The sequence below is a fragment of the Balaenoptera acutorostrata genome, chromosome 14, assembly GCF_949987535.1.
Source record: "Balaenoptera acutorostrata chromosome 14, mBalAcu1.1, whole genome shotgun sequence".
Lineage (NCBI taxonomy): Eukaryota > Metazoa > Chordata > Mammalia > Artiodactyla > Balaenopteridae > Balaenoptera > Balaenoptera acutorostrata.
In genome coordinates this window covers 15,138,114-15,157,570 of record NC_080077.1, presented here as the reverse complement: position 1 = coordinate 15,157,570, position 19,457 = coordinate 15,138,114, and the positions used below count along the sequence as shown (strand labels likewise).

The 19,457-nt window shown below is 38.3% G+C and overlaps 1 protein-coding gene across 5 annotated transcripts in view; it reads right to left on the bottom strand.

The window, feature by feature from the left end:
* RMND1 (required for meiotic nuclear division 1 homolog) overlaps nt 1-19,457 on the bottom strand; it is a 37,622-nt gene that overhangs the window by 8,886 nt on the left and 9,279 nt on the right. For 4 of the 5 annotated variants that reach the window (XR_009005183.1, XM_007196869.3, XM_007196870.3 and 1 more), the window contains 8 exons: nt 17,120-17,228; nt 14,194-14,269; nt 10,507-10,546; nt 7,672-7,772; nt 5,824-5,930; nt 4,814-4,878; nt 4,175-4,251; nt 1,280-1,400 (listed from right to left, as the gene is read on the bottom strand). Coding sequence is in view for 4 of the 5 variants with exons in the window: in XM_007196869.3 (XP_007196931.1) it covers nt 1,280-1,400; nt 4,175-4,251; nt 4,814-4,878; nt 5,824-5,930; nt 7,672-7,772; nt 10,507-10,546; nt 14,194-14,269; nt 17,120-17,228 (696 nt within the window). In the remaining variant the exon portion in view is untranslated. The other variant, XM_007196872.2, reaches the window with a different exon arrangement.

Here is a 19,457-nt window from a genome sequence, read left to right as displayed (position 1 = left end):
CAATAGGATTTCTGTCTCCTCTTGAGTTTTCTAAATTATGTTTGGTGGCTGCAGCAAAAATTGTAACACTGATGAAGTTCTCAAAGTGGGGAGTAAAGGGATGTAAAGAGAAGTAAGGTTTGCACGCTTGGTTTAATCTGGCAAAATGTTGAAACCAGTGGATTGTGATAAGCTAGGTATGTATAATGTGACACTTAGAGCAACCACTAAATATCTATGCAAAGAGATATACTCAAAAACCATACAGATAAATCAAAATGGAATCCCCCCAAATGGCTAAGTAACTCACAGGAAGGCAGGGATTGATACAGGCAATGACTTGGATGGCTCTCAAGGGTATTATACTCATTGAAAAAAGCCCATTTTAAAGTCACACCCTGTACGATTCTATTTATATAACATTCCCCAAATGACAAAATTACAGAGCTGGAGAATAGATTACTCATTACCAGCGGTTAGGGATGGTCGGGGAGGGAAGGGTGTGACTATAACGGGACAAGCACAAGGGGAGATCTCTGTGGTGACAGAACAGTTCTGCATCCAGATCTTGTGGTTACCTGGATCCACACGTGTGACTGAATGTGACAGAACTATGCGCACACATGGTACTACTGTCCCTCTTGTCCTCTGCTCTCTTTCCCGGGTGGTCTACCTCCACCATGACGCCCTCCATGCACTTCCATCATTCTATCGGCTGCCTCCCTCCTCAACTTCGCTTCCACGCTTCTAAATGCTTTCAGACAGTTCTAACTGGATGTCTTCTTGCTACTCTACTCTCAACATATCTTAAATGTGGCTCCTCCCCTCCCCCCAACCTCTCTACGTTTTGCCATCTTTCTACCTGTCACCCACAGCAAACGTCAGTCATCCTTACTCTTCCTTCTCCCTGGCCTCCCAGTACCAACCACTTCATTTGTCTTAAAGGATTCTTTTAAAAATTCATTTCTATTCTCAGTGTCACCAGTGAAGTTCTGGACCCCATGAACTCTTGCTTGAAACTTGATGAGAAACTTCCTAACAGACCACTAGGCCTCCAAACTCTCACCAATCTTATCTAGTCTGTAGAGCAAATATCAGAATATCCTTTGACGTGAAAGCTGAAAACTGTCTGTACACAGGAAAACTAGAATGGGAAATCTAGAGATCTGAGTAGAAGTCAAACAAGACATTTCTCCAAAAGCAGTTAAACACATTTACTTAATTAAAAACTTCTCTTCACACAGTCGTACAACTTATAGGTGACATTGTGTCCCTTTCAGTAGAAGTGCAAAATACGTACCTTAACTCTACGAGTAATGCTGAGGAACCGACAAGTTTTATCATAAAGTTCTTCCAGATTTTCTCTGTCCCAGTAGAAATCAGGAGTGATCAAGAAGTCTGAACTCAAGTTTATATGGTGTCTTAAAAAAAGGAAAATCATTAACTTTTAATTTTTATCTTGAATTAAAAAATCATAGTCTATTTTATTTCTTTTTTGAAGAAGATATTTATTGATTGATTTATTGATTGACTGAAGTATGGTTAATTTACAATGTTGTGTTAATTTCAAGTGTATGGCAAAGTGATTCAGTTACACATACATACATATATATATATTCTTTTCTAGATTCTTTTCCATTATAGGTTACTACGAGATATTGAGTATAGTTCTCTGTGCTATACAATAGGTCCTTGTTGTTTACCTATTTTATATATAGCAGTGTGGCTATATTAATCCCAAACTCCTAACTTATCTCCCCCCATCCCCTTTGGTAACCACAAGTTTGTTTTCTATGTCTGTGAGTCTATTTCTGTTTTGTAAATAAGTTTATTTCTTATTTACATGGTGCTTTATAAAAGTAGTTTTTAATGCTGATTCTTGTAATACTTCTGAGAAACATGTAAACAAAAAATTTTCAAAATGTGCAACCAAATTAATTCAATCTTTATATTAACATTTATGAAGTAGAGAGAAAAAACCCAATTAAAAAAATTTCTAGGGACTTCCCTGGTGGCGCAGTGGTTAAGAATCCACCTGCCAATGCAGGGGACACGGGTTTGAGCCCTGGTCTGGGAAGATCCTACATGCTGCGGAGCAACTAATTCCGTGCGCCACAACTACTGAGCCTGTGCTCTAGAGCCTGTGAGCCACAACTACTGAGCCCGCGCGCCTAGAGCCCGTGCTCCGCAACAAGAGAAGCCACCACAATGAGAAGACTGAGCACCACAACGAAGAGTAGTGCCCGCTTGCTGCAACTAGAGAAAGCCTGCGTGCAGCAACGAAGACCCAACGCAGCCAAAATAAATAAATAAATAAACATTAAAAAAAAAATTTCTAAGCTTCTTTTTTCATTAAAATTTGTTACAATATACATGCACATATATTTGTGTGTGTGTGGATAGGTAATCAGATGGCTCAAAAATAAAAAAGACAGAAAAAGGTAAAGATTGACCAATCTTACTCCTATTCTTATCCCCATTTTTCCCTTTCTCCCGCTCCCTGCGGGTAGCCACTGCTAGTTTTACACACACACACAAACACACACACTCTCTCTCTATTTCTACCTTTTTTACATATGAGGCCTGAGTTTGCTTTTAAACAAAAATTTATGTTATAGAAGTAACACATAAATAGCCGTTCACTATAAAAAAGAAAAACCCTAGAGAAGAACTCAGAAAACACTGGTAGGCCCCTTACCCTAACAACTCAAATCCTTTCGGCCGTGCCAGTACTCTCCTGTGTCCTTCCAGATCTGCTTCCATGCACACATGCGCACGTGTGTGTGTGCGCATGCACATACACCTACGTGTCTGGTAGTATGTATACATATCAAGATAGAGATGAATATTTATGTTGTTTGCTTACAAGTAGGATCATACCATGTATAATCTGTGACTGCCACATTTCTACTTCTATTTCTCGTCATAGATTCGCCACATTCCTTTGAATAACACATAAGCACTCTTATCGTAAAGAGACAAAAACTTAGGATAACAACAGTAAGACTCTACGAAACTATTCACAAACCTAAGTATATTGAGTTCTAATTTCTGAGTCCCAGTATTATAATTCGCTATATCAAATTCTGCTCGCAGGACCAAGAGAAGAGGGCAGAGGAGTCTATCTCCCCCACTTCCTAGCGAGCTCAAGGCTGCAGATGCGCTGCGGGACGCTCTCATGCAGAGCTTTCTATTTTTGTTGGTGCCCTGACTTAGGGCCCCTGAGCTTTGAGAAGGGCCTAGATGACGCAACACTGGACCGCTTCTCCTCTCCAGGGCAAGTAACTAAGGAGAATGTGGAAAAGCAACTCTTAGGTAAACTACTGACAAGGAACTCCAGTAACTCACCCCACACACGACAAAGGCCGAAACACTGAGAATCCTGCCTAGTGAGAATAACACCAAGATTCAGGGTGTTTCATTCCATAAATCTTGGGAAAACTACAAGAATAAAATAAACTGAAGACCTTTTAACTTAATTTAAAATGATGTACTATTGTATTTCATCAATTTTAAGACACTCTTCTTCCCATTTTAACATCTCTGAAAATGGGAGGCATCTTTAAAATTGATGATGTCTTACAGGTGGCAGTTGAGACTTAGTTGTCGTTGCCTTAGACGACTTATTTCTCTTATTCTTTCCTTTTTATGTATGCCCAAGAGGAAATGTGATAAATCTACATCCAAGTAAGACTGAAAGAGCTATTTCCGTAGTGCAAAATTAAATTCTGTGATAAAAAAGCATTGTCTCATATGTTAGTGGGCAGCATTTTCACTTTCTTGTGGCATCTTATGGTGTCTCAGAGTCAATGAAATATGGTACATCACTTTTCCGTAGCAATTAGGTCTATTCAGCATTATGATGCAGTGATATACTTTTACTGAGAATTACCCTTGTCCAAATTCTAGAATGCATCTTCCCACCTTTGAAGAACACCTCCTACGCTCGCTGACGTAGGTTTAACGTAGAGTAATTATGGTCTCTCTTGCACATGCACAATTTTTTCCAGTACATTCCTAATACAGCCCAACTGCTTCTAATGGGTAAGAGTTCTCCATGCTTATAATGAATGAAATAGAAACAGCTGCAATTCCCATAAAGATACAAATGTTTGCTCTTTACTGTAGAGCTGCAGGGATATTTTCTGGAGATTGTTAAATATATGAAATATTTCATTTACAGAGAAAATTTTACCTTAAGGCAAAGAGTTCACCCATTTTCTGCATAACTTCTTCATGAGATAGTTTCACTTTCTTCCCAGCTTTTAAAGCCTATTTGGGAGGGGGAAAATAGATACATACATACACAGGTTTCCCTTCTCACTAGCATTTTCTATGATGTACATTCCTAATCTCTTAATGAAAAACCAGGGGCTGTTTTCCCGAGTACAATTATCCTTTCACAGTAAAAACAAAGTTAATTACAGTAAGCGTGATTTTTAATGTATTCTGAAGTTTTGATATAATTTTAGATGCATTTTTCATGCCACTATTTTCCTTGTAATTTGTCAAGACACTTTTTAATTGAGAAAAGTGGTCATAATTTCCTTCCTTAGAGAGGAAACATTTCATTTTATTTCCCTTCAATTCAGTTACATTAAAAATATTATACCATTAGAGAAAAGTAATTTGAATTTTAAGTTTTAAAAGGTTTCTTATTTTGTCATTTTATATGTAAGCGGGTTTTTTTTTTTCCTGCTTAAATTCAGTGCAGCTTTCTTAATGTTTATTATTACTTTATTATACTTCTAAATTCATCATTATAATGGGAAATTTGTATTTTTCCCCAATAGAACTCAATCCTTGAAAACAAGCATAAAATTGGTATAATTACCTCTGGAATCGACTGAATAGATTCAACAAATTTATCCAGTGATGCTTCCCAGATAGCCAGTTTCACTGGGGGAAAAAAAATTAACAACAGAACATTTATCATCATATTCATGTGTCTACAAAATGTAAAACTGCACAGTACCTTCACTGCCATTTCAACAACAGTTTAAGAAGCAGATGTCCAAAAAATTTGAGACTGAAATTTAAGAATCGTTACTTATTATTACAAAGGATGGCACTAAGTAGAAAGAGACAGAAGAAAGTGAGTGGATTTCCAAGCCCTGCTGGCAGACCAAAGCTACATTGGGTAGAACCCCTGATTTTCTCATACTGCATCTCAGAAGCTGAGAGGAACGAAGGGTGGCTCTGTAGAGGGGCAGAAATCAGGCCTTCCTGACCTTCCCTCCACTCCTCTGGGCTGTGTGTACAGCTCAGAAGTCCCGAAGCCGCCTGGATGGTATGTGCAGTCCACCACAGCAGCAGCCTAGTGCAGACTGGTGGCAGGAGCATTTCTTAGAGAACTTCTACAGTTCTGTTCAGGTGTATGGATCTTGCCGAAAAAACTGAGAGCCACCGTGACTCTCTGTCCCATTCCTGTGAAAAACCAGAGTGTATTTTTCTACATAGAGGCCTGTGCCCAATCACAGAAGGCTGTGCTTTCTCTGCCTGGATTAGAGACAATCTAAGACTAACAATCTCAGAGAGAAGGAGAGGGGAAAACAAAGGTAGTGATAATAATAATAATAACAGCAACAACATAAAAGAATATTTTTGGAGAGATAAGCTTTATCAATACCATTAATAAGGAATGAATAACTGTAGCACAGATACTATATATTATACTCTATACTACATATATTTTTCTCTTGGAGGGAAAAAAAAGGAAAAGGAATTATAAGGCTTTGCTGAGTACTCTGCGAAAACATGTCAAAGTCTTTACTAAATATTTCAACGTCCCTGGATGAAATGAAAACTATGTGATACCGTCTCTGATAAGTAGTAGTAACTTACCTGAAAGGCAAAGAGCATTTGAGAAAGCAAATTTCTCTAGAATGGCGTCCTCTAAATCTAGCTCTGAATTTAACCTGATTTCCCCTCTGTGAAGTTTTGACTGTCCCCTAAGAAAAAAAAAAAAAGTAGTTTCTAAATCGCAAAAAGTACTTTTTTTCTTTTGAAAAATAATCTTTATAATCTTTCTAGAGGTCATTTTGGCAATCTGTATCAAGAGTCTTACAAATATTCTTATACCCTATGATCCAAGTAATTCCACTTCTAGGAATTTATCCTAAGGAAATAATCAAAGATGCAAGGAAAGATTTGTGTACAAAAAACTTCCTATGGGGACTTCCCTGGTGGAACAGTGGTTAAGAATCCACCTGCCAATGCAGGGGACACGGGTTCGATCCCTGGCCCAGGAAGATCCCACATGCCGCAGAGCAGCTAAGCCCGTGTGCCACAACTGCTGAGCCCGAGAGCCACAACTACTGAAGCCCATGCACCTAGATCCTGTGCTCTGCAACAAGAGAAGCCACTGCAATGAGAAGCCCGTGAACTGCAACGAAGAGTAGCCCCCGCTCGCTGCAACTAGAGAAAGCCCGCGCACAGCAACGAAGACCCAACGCAGCCATAAGTAAGTAAGTAAATAAATGAATAAATAAATAAATTTATTAAAGAAAAAAGACAAATGAATAGAGATATACATTAAAAAAAAACTTTCTATGGTCAAACGTTGAATAGTAAGAAATCAGGAAAGAAACTAAATGTTCAACAGAAGAACGGTTCATTTATAGGAATTCACACAACAAAAATGAACAAGCATGTTTTGAAAGGATATTTAGTAGAAAAGGGAAAATGCCTACAATATTTGCTAAGTGAAAAAATGCTGAATATAAAACTATGTAACTATACACAATATAATCTGAAATCACATGGACATGGTGAGGATGGGGAGGGAGATGAGGCAGCTGTGACAAACCAAGATGTATATGTAGAGAACTCTGGAGCGACTGGGGAGGAGGGGGAAGGGAGGGAATTTGGGAGTGTAAGTATCACAAGCAAACAGGAAAAGTATAGGCTAAACCTTCACGAGAGATGTGAGACCAGAAGACGTGCACAAAGGTTGGTGGAGGAGAAGATGATACAGGAAAGCTCATCGCTGGCTATTATCACTTAGCTCTTATCCCAATTAGTCTTTCTATAGCTGGTGTCTCTTCCAAATTTCCCTAAAGCTCTGCTTGTGTCACTTACTTTCTCAATACAAAGACTTTTTTTCCTTCTCACATTCCACTAGACCAGTACCTCCCTGAGAGAAAAGACCTTTTAATCCTGTTCATTCTGCCTTCTCTCTCCGCCCTAATACCCCTCCTCATTTTTGCACCCTTGCTGTGACATGGAAATTGGCCAGTACGTTGCCTACCCATACATTTGACCCGAGAGTGGTACAGCAGTGGTACCCATCCCCATTTCCACAAGTGGTTCTCTTAGAGCACCCCGTCATTATACTTCATACTTTTTATACTCAAAGTCAATGGGAAAAAAGCAAAAAGGCTTTACTTAAGAGAAGACTTTACTACAATAATTTAACAGGTTCATTCTAACGAAGGCACACTATATTACTGATTTTGGCTGCTTAGGAAACTTACTGTTTTGGGGTTATACTGTCTACTTGTTTTAATTTATGGGTAGCCTGAGAAGCTATAAAAATAATATCTATCCACTAATATTTATTGTTTCAGCTTTGTATTTGTACCAATAACTTTTTTCTTAAAATTAGTCTCCAAATTAATAATTTATCTTCTCTACTGCTGTGCCTAGTTATTCCAAGTGCCCTTTTCATAAATTTGATAAAAAGTTGCTTACTCTGTTTTTGAGTAGTTAAGCTCTTCATTCTCCCAGTGTACCAATGCAATTTCATAGGGCTGAATTTCATGTTTTTCAAGAACTTGCATCACATGCTTCATCTAGAAGAAAAGGAAGATTAACCTGAAATTATAACCGACTCCCTCAGTACAGAATAATGTTATAGAGTTAATGCTTATAACATTTTTTTATTACATTTGATAACACTTCTTCTGTTCTTTAGGTTTTAAGGAGAAAGCAGATTCATGGTGATACTAAACTAATTGGAATGATATATTCATTTGCTTTTACATTTGGAAAACACAGACAAGCTTAAGGAGGAAAACAAAAACTACCATTATCCCACAACCCAAAGAAAACCCCTAATAACATTATGGTTTGTATTCTTTAAATCTTCAAAACAAAAAGTTTAAGTAACACACTTGTAAAAATTTAAACACAGAGGTATAGAAAGTGATAATCTCTCTCTGTTCTCCTGAATTTCTTTTTTTTTTTCACACACACACACTGTATTTTATTTTTACAACAGATAAACGGACACCAAGAATTGTAAATGGATGACCACAACAAAAGTAACAATGATTGCAATTACCAAACACGAAACACACTCATACTATGTCAAAATATTGACATTCAGTCCAGTAATCCTCCACTGTAACAGCTCCTTTACTTTGCAGTGAAAATTGATTTGTATATTTTTTGCCTCCGAGTCCTTGTGGGATTTTTTTTTTTTTATTCAAACAGAAAGTCACAAAAATTGTAATCATCCTCATCAGTTCACTCAGTCCTATGTAATTAATTTTCTTTTTCATCTTGATCTTTTGTTAACACTTTTATGAATTCATCAGTCTTCCACTAGAGTTCTGAAAATGCTTATTCATTCAGTTCAGCAGTATAGTCAGTCTCCTGAATTTCTAATCCTCTAATGTTACCACCATTAAACTTGGTGCATATCCTTCCAGACTTTTCCCTATGTGTATATGTATGTACATTTAGTTTGCTTTTTATATAAATGGGATGATACTGTACGTATGAACATTTTCAGTGCTATTCTCCTTCACAGAGGAACCATAATTGATTTAACTGTCCATCCATGGGGGGTATTTTTCTATTCTCTACTATCAGGATGTCGCATGTGCCAGCCTTATGCGTGTATCTTCAAGGACTTGTGGGAATATTTCTTTAGGATTTGTTGGAACAAAAGACATGCACACTTATAATTTTGATAAATGTTTCTAAAATGCTCTCCAGAACAGTTTTTCCAACTTTAGAATCCAAAGATTTATGAGAGCATTCTTTTTTTTTTGAATTTTATTTATTTTTTCATACAGCAGGTTCTTATTAGTTATCTATTTTATACATATCAGTGTATATATGTCAATCCCAATCTCCCAGTTCATCCCACCACCACCCCCCCCTTTCCCCCCTTGGTGTCCATATGTTTGTTCTCTACATCTGTGCCTATGAGAGCACTCTTTTTTTTTTTTTTTAATGAGAGCATTCTTAAAAAACACTGGGTATTGTCAGCCTTTTACATCTTTGCAAATTCAAATAGCCAATGTGTACATTTTTCTTGCATTTATTGCTCATTTATATTTCCTTTTCTCCAGGAAACCATTCCCCAGTCTCCCTCCCCCTGCCCCCTGTGTGTGTATCTCCTTTCAGTAAAACTGGGTTTGTATGAGGCATATTTTTTTACCAGCTCTGGTATTATATTGGTTATATTTTGTAACCTGCTCTTTTAATTTAACTGTATCATATACACAGCCAATTCCTCAGGAATTGGTTTCTTCCCACGTGATTTTTAAGAGCTGTAGTATGTACATCCTAAATACATGCTATGGATGTTATTTAACAAACTTCCAATTATTATGTGTTTTGGTTATTTCTCATTTTTGCTATTGTATATAATGTGTTGATGAACATTTCTATACATCATTCATCATATATAACTGTGATTATTTCCTTTGGATAACTTTCTAGATGTAAAATTGCTGAGTTAAATATAAAGCTTTGATATGTATTACCAAACTGCCTCTGAAACGGTTGTATTAAACAAATCATGATTGGGATATTGAAGAAATTATTTCCAGTGAGTTAAAAAGTTCTAGAAAACTTGATCTAAAATAAGACTCAGGGCTTCCCTGGTGGCGCAGTGGTTGAGAATCTGCCTGCTAATGCAGGGGACACGGGTTCGAGCCCTGGTCTGGGAAGATCCCACATGCCACGGAGCAGCTGGGCCCGTGAGCCACAATTGCTGAGCCTGCGCGTCTGGAGCCTGTGCCCCGCGACGGGAGGGGCCGCGATAGAGAAAGGCCCGCGCACCGCGATGAAGAGCGGTCCCCGCACCGCGATGAAGAGTGGCCCCCGCTTGCCGCAACTGGAGAAAGCCCTCGCACGAACCGAAGACCCAACACAGTCAAAAATAAATAAATAAATAAATAAATTAATTAATTAAAAAAATAAATAAATAAAATAAAATAAAATAAAATAAGACTCAGTGCAGCCAGCTTCCAGTGAACTGTGTGTACATTACTCATTTTGTAGGTTATCACATGAGAAGTATACTTCCTTCTGTCTGCAGTGTAGCTAGGATTGTTCTGATTTTCCACAAATTATTGTGTGCTCAGAGAATGGAAAATGTAGGAAACTTCTAAGTCAAAAAGAAAATTCTGGAAGATGACAGTGCTAGAATCAACATCACATAATGCAGAGCAAATAAACTGAGGATTATCTGTTAATTTATCTTCCAATTGCTCAGATTACTGAGTGCCAATTAACAATTTATTCTCAGAAAACTAAATTTTAATACTTTCACACTTTATTTATACTTACAGTTTTGTCTTTCACATTCCAGAAGACAGCAGCTCCTTCCCTGATTTAAAAGAATAAACTAAGTTAAAGGTGGAATACATTCTTTAGGGCCACACATAAAACCATGCTTAGGTAGCTTCTAGAATGTATCTAGAATGCCAATTTTAAAAAATATGATTTATTATTGATTTGACATGATGGTCCCTGGATGGATATGATAAACAAAAGCTATTTTTTGAATTTTTGATAAAAAACCTGACCCCTCAAAAATTCACGGATTTCTCCTGTGGTTTGCAGAATAAATAACTATTATTGTAAAACCATATAACTTCAAGTAACTAGACTCTTTCATACCTGATGCAATTCTTTTTTTTTTTTTAATTAATTAATTCCTTTTTGGCTGCGCTGGGTCTTCATTGCTGCGCGTGGGCTTCCTCTAGTTGCAGCGAGCGGGGGTTACTCTTCGTTGCGGTGCACAGGCTTCTCATTGCGGTGGCTTCTCTTGTGTGGAGCACGGGCTCTAGAGCGTAGGCTCAGTAGTTGTGGCACATGGGCTCTAGAGTGCAGGCCCAGTAGTTGTAGCACACGGGCTTAGCTGCTCTGCGGCATGTGGGATCTTCCCAGACCAGGGCTTGAACCCATGTCCCCTGCATTGGCAGGCGGACTCCCAACCACTGCACCACCACAGAAGTACCCTGATTCAATTCTGGTGTACAGATATCAGAATAAGGAAATTTTGGAGACCTGTCTCATTAGCTCTCGTTAGGCAGATTCTGCTATCAGAAAAGAATAAAGGGTCATGGTTTTAATATCTGTGTAATAAAGAGACTGAGATAAATTAAAGCCTCAGATGGTAAAGGCACCTATGAAATAATGCCAGCCATGCCTACAGTGCTCAGAGAAGACCTGCAACAAAGCCACAGGAGGCCCTCACAATCCAAGTCTGCCTTTGACAAAATTTAAGTCTAAAAACTGTTAGGGAGCTTGTTTTGATTTCTGAAGTCTGATGTGTTGAGCTGTTTTAGGTAGTAAATTAAAAAAAAAAAAAGAAAAAGGAGTTACAGCTCTGGGTCATTGCACCAGAGGAAGGAGGGTAGAAATGAAAGAAAGGTAGGGGCTTCCCTGGTGGTGCAGTGGTTAAGAATCTGCCTGCCAATGCAAGGGACACGGGTTCGAGCCCTAGTCCGGGAAGATCCCACATGCCACAGACCAACTAAGCCCGTGCACCACAACCACTGAGCCTGTGCTATATAGCCCATGTTCCACAACTACTGAGCCTGCGTGCCACAACTACTGAAGCCTGCGTGCCTAGAGCCCATGCTCCGCAACAAGAGAAGCCACCGCAGTGAGAAGCCCGCGCACCGCAACGAAGAGTAGCCCCCGCTCGCCGCAACTAGAGAAAGCCCATGTGCACAGCAACAAAGACCCAATGCAGCCAAAAATAAGTAAATAAATAAATAATTAATTAAAAAAAAAAAGAAAAGAAAGGTAAAAATATGATGTTCCCATTACCATTCTTCAAACCATCTTAAGCAATGTGCTTAGTACGTGTGTGGGTCTGTGCTTAGCATCTGGGATGCAAAGGTGAGTATGGTCTAGATCCTCTGCTCACGGAAGTCCCAATCCAGAGAACACTGACCCACGGACCACCGATTACAATAGTGTGAGCCACGCTGTAACAGTGTTACGCAGAATCTAGGTGGATGTACACCGGAGGGACACAGTTCCTAAAGGACCAGCAGAGCCAAACGAGAAAACGAGAGGAAATACAGCAGAGGAAATACCCCAGGCTCCAGGAAAAGGTGCGAGGGGGGCAGGCAACGTCTCAGAATAAAGAGCCAGTAGTTTGAATGGCTGCGGATGAGGGCAAGTGGAGGGCACGCAGGTCAGAGGCGGGAGGAGCCAACCCCTGAAGGAACTTCGTGCTGTGATAAGGCGTTTGGTCACATTCCTTAGAATTTTAAGGACAGTATAGTGATCAGAATTACCTACTGAAAAATTGCTCTGCCTACAAACAGACAGACAGACAGACAGGTGGTGGGGTGAGAAGACAGGCAGGGAGACCAAGCAGTGAGTGTGGCAAAAGGCCAGGGTGGGGTCTCAGGATATGGATTTGGGAGGTGTTTAAGGCCACGGCCAGAGCCCTGGTTCAGAGAAGCACCTCAAGCAGATGAGAGATCCCAGGAACTCTGCAGTATGGCGCTCAAGCCACATGTGACTACCGGACACCTGAAACAGGCCTGGTCCAAACTGAGAGCTGCTATAAGTGGAAAATATACGCCGGGTTTCAGAGACTTAGTACGAAAAGGAGAATGTAAATCTTACTAATTGTTGACTGATTACATGTTGAAATGATAATAGTTTAGATATGTGCGGTTAAATAAAATATACCAGTAAAATTAATTTCAGGCAATATATGATGTTATTATTAGTGTTGGTCAAAATTAAATTCATCTTTTTTTAAATTAAAAATGTGGCTGTAAGAAAATATATTATTACATTCGCGGCTTGCATTTGTGCCTTGCATTGTATTTCTACTGGATGATGCTGATCTAGAGGACCTCAGAAATCCAAATTCCTTACTCAAGTCAAAAGGGGTGTTTTTCTACCGGCACTAAATGTTGAATTCTTGATTATGTCCAAGGAAAGTAAGGCATCCACAGGAACAAAGACAGAGCTTCCGGTTATCATCAACTGTAAGAACTAAGACCACAGAAACTTCACCAAAATCTGGATTCTTATGGATGTTCCATGTATTTCTGTTCTGCCACTTATTAGTCCTTTGACTGTGGGTAATTCACTTAATCCTTCTGACCCGTGGGCATAAAAGATCTTCCTCAAACATTGTGAGGATGAGATTATTTTAAATGGTTTCTATTATCATTACCACTTCCACTCAGCTACTCTGGAGTATCTGGTATTAAAACAACCTTAAAAAAAAAAACAAACCTTTAAATAAAAGGAATAAATGTATGTGGATCAGGGTCCCAGTCTGAAGTCTCTAGAGAGGTAAGGGGATCTAAAACTTTAGCTCCAGAGGGAGAAGAAGGAAAAGGAAAAAAAGACAGCGGGGCAGGTAGCAAGCACCTGATAAGGGGCACTGAAGATGAATGGGAAATAAGATGCTTACATATCCTTAGTAAATGAAAATCCACATTTACAAATAAAGGCAAGTACACACCAAGTTACCCGAATGGGCCTCTGTTAATGACCTCAGCCTGGGCTTCCTTCAGTCTCTTGCTCTCAGAAAGGCCGGAAGCTGGGAGAGTCCACTCGGTTCCCTAAATCCCTGCGTTCTGCAGGGCACCATTATTTCCACCAGTGGTTCCTGACCTTAGCTTTGTCCAATGCTCTCTTTTTATAACGTGTTAAGTGCACCCTTTACTGTCATGAATTATGAGCGGTGCGAAAAACTTGCATAGATGATACAAAGATGACATAATGCTTAAAGTTAATTTAGAACAAAATGAATTAAAAAATCCCTAATCTTTTCCCTAGGGGGGGAAATTCTTTATTTCATAAGAGGATTTACCAGCAGATACCTAAAAGTGACAAACTCTCCTATTCAAATAAGAACCAAAGGATAAATTTAAATCACAAATAAATTCTGAAACATCTTCTGTTAAGAGAGAAGGTACACCTGCGTCTTTAAGGACCACATTACCTGGCCACAGCCCATCTTCCAATGGAGTTGCTTTCTTGTCTTACCTGAAGAAGAATATTGTTCCAGGATCACCTTCTTTTGCAGAGTTTTCTATACCTATCACCAAAATATTTGCTGCATCTGTGATAAATGAGCAAAAAGCTATGTCACAATGTGACACAAGATTTAAGTCACCTATAAACTTTTAACAAAGTATTTGTGATCATTTCTTCATATACCATGAAGTGCTCTACAACATACTGTCCATTTTTCTACTAAGGTTTCTGAAAGTATTTAATATATGAAAATGAAAAGACCGTAAGAAATTACTTGAACAAAATATTCAACAACCTGTGACACTATTATTAGTGCTATTTAAAACTCATTCACCCCCATTTTGATTCAGTAATCGCTAGTCCAGTTGATAATTATTAAAGTCTTAGTATCAGTACAACTAAGGTTCAAGAATTTGGGGGGGTGGGGGAGGGATGGATTGGGAGTGTGGGGTTAGCAGATGCAAACTATTATATAGAGAACAGATAAACAACAAGGTCCTACTGTATAGCACAGGGAACTATATCCAATATCCTATGATAAACCATAATGGAAAAGAATATAAAAAATAATGTATATGTATAAAGGAATGTATATGTATAACTGAATCACTTTGTTGTACAGCAGAAATTAACACACTGTAAATCAACTATAGTTCAATTAAAAAAAAGAAAAAAGAATTAAACTTCTTTCTGTAAAAGTAATTTAAAATAAAATTTGAAGAGCCATTAATATAGTCTCTTCCTTTAAAAATCATTTTATTAATAATATAATTTTAATATTCTCAAACTACTCATTTCACTGAGTTTTAAATTATATTGTATAAAGTGTGGAAAATAGAAGACATACAGAAACAAAGATACAGTCCATTTCAAAACATATCTGATTTCAAAGTTAATCATGAGAACTACCATGATAGTCACCTATAACTATTTAAATATTTTAACATTTTAAATATTAAATACATACATATACAAATATTCACCAGTAAGTAGTTACTTTGTATATTAGTTTAGTAGTATTTATTATAAGTATATAAATATTCTATAATGTAAACTATATATAACATGTTAGTCTATCAATTAATAAATATACTAATATTAATATGTAAAATGTTACATAATTTCTTTTTTGAAACTAAATACATTTTAATAGAAAACAAAATACAAAATAACCCTTTTCAGAAAACAGAAATATTTAATCCTTTTCCCACAAATTAGAAGTTGCTTTATCCTCAGAGCATAGTTTTCAATGCATGTGTTTGTATTTAAGATTTGTTTCACAGACTGTTCATTAAACTGCTACTGCAAAGCAGGAGGTGGGAGGGACGATCTCAGGAGAAAAAGACACTGGAAAAGCCGCACCTCAGAATCATTTGGAAATTCAACATTTTCTAATTCTATCTTTTGATGTTTCACTGCCAATTATTTTCATTTCTTTACCACAATCTGTCCTTTTAGGGGAGAGAACTGTTGAATAGAAGTGCAGCCACGAAAAGAATCTTTCTTTCCCACCAACATAATTTCTTAACATAAAATTAGGATCCTCAAAGCTTCAGAGCTCCGGATAGAGGTTGGGGAATGGGGGATTCAGATAGAGACCAACTCCTAAACTCCTTTTCTTTGGTGAAATCACACTTCCTTAAGTTCTACATCTATAGAGGGCAAGGCTCACCCATATAGCCGAGAACACCACAAATGAAGTGGGAAAGATCCAGGCCAGTGAGAATAGTATGAGAAGCCCCCAAGTGTGTAATGCACAGGGCCACCCTGCTGACAGCCTCTGGAATCAGCCAAGAAAGAATACCTCAGGGCAATTTTTCTTCTTAGAGGCCCTGGACATAGCTCTGTTTTTCTAAGTCAATTATGTTTGTTTTTTGCCACCAAATAGTACAAACAGTCGGTTCAGATCATCAAGGCTGAGAAAGCATAATGACATTTCGATTGTTTCTTACAGGGTCGGTGACTCTTTTAAGAATTTTCTCTGTAGCAGAGAGGTTTTCAACCTACTATTTTTTTGCTACTTTGAGGTAAATTCATGAATCTTCCATCAAAGTGTTCCAAGTCATTTTTTTAACGTAAAGCAGGTGATTTCTCAAGCCTTCCTCACACTATCCTAAAATCCTCTCAGTTTATTTTAATTCTCTTTTAAAATATTCATTGAGTTTATCTTTTAACTAATTTTGTTAGTTTTAAAGTGTTGGACTGTACTGGTAAATTTTTCTTTAAAGGCTCTCCCCAACATTTCTATCAATTTTATGGTTCTTCTGTAATACTAAAATAACTTTTTAACATGACAGAAATGAAGTGTCATGGCCTTTGATCATCCCAAGTAAGAGTGATCCTATAAATACAGCTGAATAAACCATATTGATTTTAATCTTCGAACTAAGTTCTCTGTGAATATGTTTTAAATCTCTTATCTTTGTATGTCATTTGTATAAAGAGATTCAACACCACTTTTATGATATAATTCTTCAAATAGAAAATGAGGGGCTTCCCTGGTAGCTCAGTGGTTAAGAACCCACCTGCCAATGCAGGGGACATGGGTTCGAGCCCTGGTCCAGGAAGATCCCACATGCCGTGGAGCAACTAAGCCCGTGCATCACAGAGCCTGCGAGCCACAACTACTGAGCCCACGTGCCACAACTACTGAAGCCCACGTGCCTAGAGCCCGTGCTCTGCAACAAGAGAAGCCACCGCAATGAGAAGCCCACGCACCGCAAAGAAGAGTAGCCCCCACTCGCCGCAACTAGAGAAAGCCCATGTGCACAGCAACAAAGACCCAACACAGCCAAAAATAAAGACAAATAAATAAATTTATTTAAAAAAAAGAGAAAATGAAACCTAAACAAATGCATATTTAAGAAAGTTATCATAGGAAAATTATTTTCTAATACATTTTAACATACTTGGCCCCAGGTTCAAGAAGATGTACCTCTAGGCAAGCTTGTTACTTCAACATATCCATGGGAGGCCAGATCTTGAGAGAGACTTCCAAGATGGTATTCATCTGCGGTTGCAAATGCAGTACAGTGCATCAGGTCCTGTGCCAGAGAGAGAAGCGTGAGATGGGTTACCAAGAGGTGCCTGTGATGGCTGTCTCTTTACAGGGAGGATGGCGTGCTGCAAAGCTGGCCCTCGAGAGTTTTCTCCAAACATTTCAACGGTTCAGACAAAGGATGTGAGAAGGATGCAGAGAAAGAAGTTACAAGGAGGCAGATTTCAGCTCAATCTATGCAAGAACTTTCTCTTACTCGTCAAAGAGATGGAACGGGCTATCAGAACAGGGAGACACACCTGCTGGTTGTGCTTCAAGCACAGACTGGTCAAAAAATAGGATTTAGGCACCATACAAGGCGCCTGGATGAGATGCTAGTTAAAGTCTGTCCAACCTTGAGCTTCCATGGTTCTTTTTCACAGCAGCATTATTATTTGAGGTCATTTGATAATTTGCCACTAGCCTTGTACAGGCAAGAGATTACTTTGAATCTACGAAGGAATTACAGAATTTTTACTCTAGTTAATTGTACTCTGGTTAAAAGTTCTGTGAATCTGAGAATGTGTCCCGGTTTGGTGAGTGCTTTGGATTTCTGCACTAGGAGTCTTACCCGTGTGTACATGCACACGTTTATGTTGTGTGTAGCTATACAGCACACATACGGTAAGCATACGGCACAGCACACAGTGTTTTTGTCAAACTGTAGGTCACAAGCCATTAGTGAGTCCTGATACCAATTTAGTCGGCCCAAACCAGCTTAAAAAAAAAATAAACTAAACAGTATAAAACAGAAAATATTAGAGTACATAATTCATAGTAAGGATAAATTTTATTTTATGACATTTTCTGTCACATATATGTCTATATAGGTATATTGGGTGACTACATATACACTGTAATGTAAAATAAATTTCTCACTATGGAATATGGTCAATAAAGTTCAAAAGCTATCGGCAGAGGTGTTAAGAGTTCAGGCACAGAATTAGATTCATTAAAAAAAAATCAGAATAACAATAATGCCTACTTGATAGGGTTGTTGTGAAGTTTAAACAAGCTGATGAATGTCAACTGCTCAGAACCATGACTAGCACAAATGTTCAACATTTTTTAGGTAATAGTTATTATTACGGCACATACAGATATGTTTAAACCATCAAAATTTATGGGAGGCTAAAAAGTTTATCAAGTAATTTACATCTGAATTTTCATTTGTTCATAATTTTATACTTTAGTATCTATTAATCAGAACATTAGTGAGTCTACTGTCTTTGATACATATGGTGCTTTGGCCCATATGTATCAAAAGAGGTATATGAGTCACTAAATCAAAATTTATTCCTAGGATTTACTCATCTTGGCTCCTAAATTCTTTCCCTTTCTGCTACATTCCTAGTATGAAATTCAAGAAAAGTAGTACATAAATTTCTTCCTTCCTCCCACTTTTGTTACCTAACTCCTGGCTCTTTCTCAAGAGATGACCTAACTCTGGTTTGCTTTTTCTTCCATCTGTTACACAGTTCTAATGTGTGGTTTGAAAAGTAGCAGAGGAATAAACGGAGGACCTGAAAAACCTAAAATCTGTAAAATATCCGCTCATAAGCAAAACATTCAATTGTCTAATTGATTTTAATTCAATTAGAAAAAAAATTAAAAGTCAGACAAGCTGAAATTGTCACTGAATGTGAGCTAAACGGATGCAGAACCCTCCTGTTGCAGATATCTGACATGCTGATTCCCATATTCATTATGAAGGTAAGAACACGTGAATTTACAAAAACATACAGATCCATACAGTCAAAGTAAAGCTGGTTACTGGAGTACAGGAATCAGTTATGCGCTTAAGGTTTAGAAGTGCCAGCACTAGTTGTTCTTTTAAGGCTCCGTGGAGTTAAAAAGAGCGGGCAGGATATGAGATTAAGCTGGCTGAAAGAAAGGAATCCTGGAAAGAAGCATCAGGTAAGGCCATGGCAGGCAGGCTCTACCCTACAAAAGCTGACAAATTTACTGAAGTTTGCTAAGCAAAATCCCAGTGTATTAGGTTGGATGTCAGAGTTACTCTGGGACTGCTACAGCTGACATGCTTAGTTTAGGCTGGAGTGGGAAGAGAAGGAGGCACGAAGGAGAAGACAGGAGATAAGGAGAAGGTCAACAACAGCTAGTCCAGTGGAGGGTTTTCCCATAACTGTACTAGAAACGGCACTGCCGACTGTCTCTAGAATCAGAGCCGTAAACTGGCAGCCCAGAGAACTATCCAACTCAAGAGCTGACCCACATA